Below are 5,587 nucleotides of genomic sequence, written 5' to 3'. Positions count from 1 at the left end.
GCACGAACAGCACCAACAATATTCTCATCTATAACAGCGTCTTCACAAATGTTGGCTTACAACTGTAAAACAGCTATGTTCTAAATGCATAACCTTCAGAAAACTGACCAATGATTAACGGCTATGAAAGTGTCTTTAAAATGGAATGCATCCGCCATATTATTGGATATCATATGGGAAACATTGATTTAGTAATCTGGTCAGAACATGGCAAAATCTTCCTACCACGGCCTCTGAAGCTTTTCCACAAGTTGCCTATAAGTCCATCAAGCTTTAGGGTGTGTTGGGAGGTGATTTTGTTACATTTAGAATGAAGGTGGCTAATTGTTTTCCCCAGTTTGTAATCTTTATGCTAAGCTAACCAGCTGCATGGCTTTATCTTCATTTTTAACATGCAGACGTAAGAGTGGTATCGATCTTCTCATCTAACTGAAATGTATTAAGAAGTAAGGACAAATGTTTTTCTAACCTATTGATGTCATTGCATTCTCCTCAACAGGCATCTTCACTGCTCGACTGAAAGGCGTTTACCACTTTTCATTCATGACTTTCGGCTACAACGGTCACACTTCTGGCGCCATCCTGGTGAAGAACAGGCATTCCCAAGTGAGCACCTGGGAATTCCCCGGCTCAGATAACAGTGACACCACCAGCAAAATGGTAATCCTTCAGCTGAATGTCGGAGAGACCGTCAACGTCATCCTGAGGAAGGGTGGAAAAATACATAAGTGGGTTCCTCATCTTCCCAACATTGTAGATTTTAGAACAGACTGAGATGCCGAGGTTTTTATTTAGGGACGCATGTCTCGTCTCAATGTGTTCTTCTTCCTTTCAGCAATTTCTCATGTGAAATTTTAACATTTTGGAGGATTGTTGAAATGTCAAAATAAAAGATGAAACAAATGTGGTGTTAAACTGTTTTTGGCTTGCTGTGCATGAAACACCTCGCTGCTAGTTAAAGATATTTTTAAAACCCGAGATCAACATATGAACATTAACTCAATCACTGTCAAAAATCCAAGTCACTGAAACACTATTTCAGTCTTTTCAAGTGATTGTTGTCACAATGGGGACATCTGGTGGCACACTTGGTATTGCATTTGTATGGAGGAAAAGAGACTCAACATACAAGTGAACTCAGCTTGCATCCTTGATATTTTGTTCAATATTATATAATAAACATTGGGTTTTTTTTTTTTTTTTTTTTAAATATACGACTGCTTCTTGTGACAGATTCACTGATATGTGTAATGTTGGGTATGGTAAAGCTCGGCATCGATACGCCCTGATACAGGATTTAGGACGCACACTATGAGCCGATGAAACATGTTCTACTTCAAGCGTAACATGACTCGACTTACCTCCAGGAGTCGGTGTCTGGGTTGTACATCTCTAGGTTGGTGTTGATCTCATCACCACCAATGGCATAAAGACGCTCTTCGTGTACCACCACTGAGAAGTTGCTTCTAAACTCCTGCATGTCAGCAAGCCTTTTCCAGCTGTCCTGCACGGGGTCGTAACTATAGCATGTGTGCGATGAAAGAAAAAAGGTAGATGGAAATGTTCAGACCCCGTCTGTGCATCTGTGGGACACTGTAGGTTATTCAAAGTGAGAAGATATCTGTGCACCAGTTGTCCTTTTACCTGAAGATAAAGATAGATTTCATCATGTCATCCTTGCCGTAGTAGTAACATCCTCCAAACACAAAACTTTCCCACCATTGCTGCTACTCCATGCCTGAACTTTGGCTTGTTTGGCATCTCACCCAGCCTCCTCCACTCAATCTTCTTCACCAAGCCTATACCACTGCGTAAGGAGTATACAAGCCACAGTTCCCTGCTTGGTATGCGCTGTCCCACATCTGGGTTCAGCTGGTCTCCCCCGACGACAACCAGGGCGTCTTTGGGACATCGGACCCGGCACTGATCCTGGCTTTCTGGAAGGCTGAACCATAGAGTCCCACCTCTTTGTTTCCGAAGCTCTCCATGCGTAGGTTAATGGCCCTGACCTCTCGAAAGGTCATGAGTGTCACACGAAGTGTTATGTGCACTTTTTTTTTTATTACACACAATTATGAATGAATGATTTTGCTCTTGATTGTTTTGGATCATCTCTTTTAAGGCATTTCTCTGCTGCATTACGTCTCTAGTCTTGTTCTTGCCTCCATTAAAAGTGCACTAAGCAGGATTCAGAATGTGATTTTTTTGTTTGAGCACCGTGTGACAGAATAATTGTTAAAACCACAGACCCCTATCCGTTTTCTTGCTCAAAAGGGTTAATTTTGTGGGCAGTTATTTTTATATAGAATCTGCAGTTACCTTGGAAAAAGAATCATAAAGATGGGTTTCCTTTTTGCATTGCGTGGCTGTCGCGTGAACCAGCACAAGTTTCGATTGAGTTACGTTACATGTCAGAATAGTAAGAGAAGTCTACACATGGCAGAAAATCAAAGAGAGGTTTGGTGGTTTAAGTGGTGACGGACATTCCCTAGATGTAAGAAAGCTCTTGTTGCACCCTCGTCACAGACCGACAGTTACGAGTGAGACTCACGCAACAACGCAAATTATAAACTTAAAGGCAACATAAAAGGCAAGCTTAAACTAACAGTGGTGTGTGAAATCAGTAATTTCAGCAGTGCAGGTGAGTGCATGAGTGGAAAGTGTGTAATGTTGTATAGTGTCGAAACAAACCATGTCAACCAAAAACCATTATGAGTGTCTCAGGCAGGAGACAGGGACCTACTTCTTCTTTTGTTTTTAATGGCGGTTGGCAAACAGGTTTTTGGTGCATTAACCGCCACCCACTAATCTGTGGATTTAAGGAAAGTAATTCTCTAATGGGGATCCTTCTTGCAGTGAAATATTAGCCGTGGTATAAAACTCTCTTTTAGTGACACTTGAGTCAACTGAATGCTTACCAAGTGGCCACAAACAACAACAACCACCACCACCACCACCACCACCAGTCAATGCAGCTTTAAATATTTAATAACTGATTTTTATTTTGGCCACTTGGGGGCAGCGGAAACAAGCTATCAACACAAAATTGACATAGTATGATCTTTTAAGTTGATATGGCTTGTTAGCCAACAGTTGCATATTTATACATCCCGCATTTAAGGAGCAACATTATCATGTCTTTGGAGTCCTGCTTCTGTCTCGATGAACGCAATTCCAATATTCACTATCTGTAAAATATTGCAATTTGCAACAGTCCATTTGAAAGGCCACCTGACATTCTGAAAAACGAAATTCTCCTGTGAGTAAGCAAGTGTCTGTACAAGCCGGCTTGACTTACAATGTCACACATGAACATCCTGCAGTGATGAAATGTTATTTCTGCACGTTGAGCTGTCGGATCTCGTCCACTCTGTTGCGGTGCAGCTGGAAGGCGGGAGTGACCCAGCGACCACACGAACACTGATCACCACACCAGCTGAATGAGCCCAGCTTAGAGCTACACTTAGGACACAGCAGCTATATACACACACACACACACACACACACACACACACACACACACACACAAGAGAAGAAGGGAGGGAAGATCAGATCAGGCGGGGAATGCCTATGGAATTATTTTATACCAATTAATATCTGTACTTCCTGACCAGTGTGCGCGTGTGCGTTACCTGTCCGTCCATCACTCGGAGTAAAACCTGTTCCATCCACTGCACAGGTTCGATGAAGTAAGACGTACACTGGACTTCTCCTAGACAACACGTTTCATGACACCAAAATAGAATGCTGTTATTACCTCCGCCAAAGAGGTTATGTACAGTATATATGCTGTACATATACATAAGCAAGTATATGTAAAAACCTCAAAATAATCGTAACATCTTTTCCACATAGAGAAAAGCCTTCAGTGTCGTTCTTTGCTCTTCTTTAAATGAATAAAAACTCTCCAGATCTGATAGAACTGATGCAGTATTTCTTCGGGAACCGTCGTTATTGCTTTAACGTTAACAGTTGCCTTTCCGAGTTGCGTCACGCACACCTAAACCACACCCCTAGATGCCGGTAGGTCTTCACAGCTCTCCGATTGGTCCAAACCACACGAGCGGGATTTCAGTGTGATCTTGTGATACCGCGAGAATTCAGCTGCCGTGCAAAGAAAGTTGTCCTATTTGGCAAACTCCATCTGCTGATGAAGATCATGAGATATGACGGAAAGCTACAGAACAGCTCCTAAATGTTCTGGAACATTTGAATATTGTTGGTAAACAACATTTAACAAAAGTTTACATATTCATGTGATTTGTGTCACTATTATTTGCCAGACTTCTATTTGGGGGATAATTGTAATGTGCACCTTTAAACTATCTAATTAGCTATGAGCAGTTTTGCAGTGTACCCATGGATGTACACATAACTATCACTGAGGAAAACTTCAAATGTAATGAAATGTTCTGCAGTTGTATGGAGCATCCTGTTTTCTTATGATTTCTAAGTAGGTTGATGGACGTTAATCCTGTCTCCTCGGGCTGGATCTCTGCTTCTGCGTGCCGCCTCACAGTTCTAAATGAGTTAGATAAACAGCATGGTTGTGTTCTTACCAGTGCGGTCACTGGACTTCCTGTGACCAAAGGCTGGCGCTCCTTCTCCTACAGGGTGACTGAGAATACTGGAGCCACGGAACAGAGCTCGTCTGCAGAGGAGGAGTACGGAGATGGAGTCAGGATGTGTATTTCCTAAATTGCTGCCAATTATTGCTGAAGCCCAAGTGATGAAAGAAATACAGTAAGAATATGACATTCAAGGTCTTTGACATGAACTCATGAGCATCATTAGAAAACTTTGCTCCATTCAGCCACTGTGTAAACTCGTCCACCTTTCACCTGCACTTCCTGCAGCGATAGGACGCCTCAGAGGAGCTGGAGTGGGCGGGGTCGGCAGCAAACAGCTCCCTCGGGATGTGCTGCAACTCTGCTCACACACATCAAGAGAAAAAATGTTGGAAATCAAAACCCAAATAATGAATCCATGTAAGAAAAGAGTGCGTTGGCTACATAGCTGCCACGTTTGAATCAAACTAAAGGATTTGGTGTGTGTATGTGGTTACCAGGGTACTTCTCCATGACCTTGGTCAGTCTGTACTGTTTGTACAGAGGACTGGAGGTGTCCACTTCACACAGCAGGGCCTCGTACAGACACAACTGCTCCTCAAAACCAAGGTTGACCCTGAAACACACCCACCGGCTATCAATCATCTCTCCTGCATCTGATAAGGACATCCATTCTGACAAAGTACTCTGAAAGGGTCAGTACACCCAATTCACAGGTACATACAAAATCCAGATAGAGATGCAGATCAAGTTAAAACAGTAGAAACACACACTACAGACACACTTTCAGGCATTTTAGCCCGTCATCGAATCAAATAAGAGATTCAAGAAGCAGTGCAGGAACAGGAACACACACACACTTACTGTACGTCCTGTTTGACGGTCTTCAGTCTGTGGTAAGCCTCAGTGAATCCCAGCTGGTATCTCTTCATTATATAAGCAGTAATGATGGTGGCACTGCGACTCCGACCGGCCTGACTGACAAACACACACACACACACACACACACACACACACAC

At 42.8% G+C, this 5,587-nt stretch overlaps 1 protein-coding gene across 1 annotated transcript; it reads right to left on the bottom strand.

The window, feature by feature from the left end:
• Positions 1 to 1,387: 1,387 nt before the first annotated feature.
• On the bottom strand, positions 1,388 to 5,581 carry dusp12 (dual specificity phosphatase 12). The gene is made up of 7 exons (XM_031840881.1): positions 5,433 to 5,581; positions 5,066 to 5,184; positions 4,842 to 4,929; positions 4,560 to 4,651; positions 3,633 to 3,712; positions 3,299 to 3,477; positions 1,388 to 1,520 (listed from the first exon to the last, which is right to left on the bottom strand). The coding sequence occupies exons 1-6, from the start codon at positions 5,498 to 5,500 to the stop codon at positions 3,334 to 3,336; spliced, it is 591 nt and encodes a 196-aa protein (XP_031696741.1). The 5' UTR covers positions 5,501 to 5,581; the 3' UTR covers positions 1,388 to 1,520; positions 3,299 to 3,333.
• Between the last annotated feature and the right edge of the window lie 6 nt (positions 5,582 to 5,587).

The sequence above is a fragment of the Anarrhichthys ocellatus genome, unplaced genomic scaffold (assembly GCF_004355925.1).
Source record: "Anarrhichthys ocellatus isolate YVR2014 unplaced genomic scaffold, GSC_Weel_1.0 scaffold3505, whole genome shotgun sequence".
NCBI classification, from domain to species: Eukaryota; Metazoa; Chordata; class Actinopteri; order Perciformes; family Anarhichadidae; genus Anarrhichthys; species Anarrhichthys ocellatus.
Note: the sequence above shows the minus strand (reverse complement) of the source record. Positions and strands in the feature narration are given on the sequence as shown.

Bases quoted from the DNA above. Each gene is read 5' to 3' on its own strand.
- dusp12 (XM_031840881.1), bottom strand. From the start codon at position 5,500: ATGAAGAGATACCAGCTGGGATTCACTGAGGCTTACCACAGACTGAAG. The intron at 5,185-5,432 runs GTAAGTGTGTGT...GGTGTGTTTCAG, and splicing joins ACCGTCAAACAGGACGTACA to GGTCAACCTTGGTTTTGAGG. The intron at 3,478-3,632 runs GTAACGCACACG...GTGTGTATATAG, and splicing joins TCCGAGTGATGGACGGACAG to CTGCTGTGTCCTAAGTGTAG.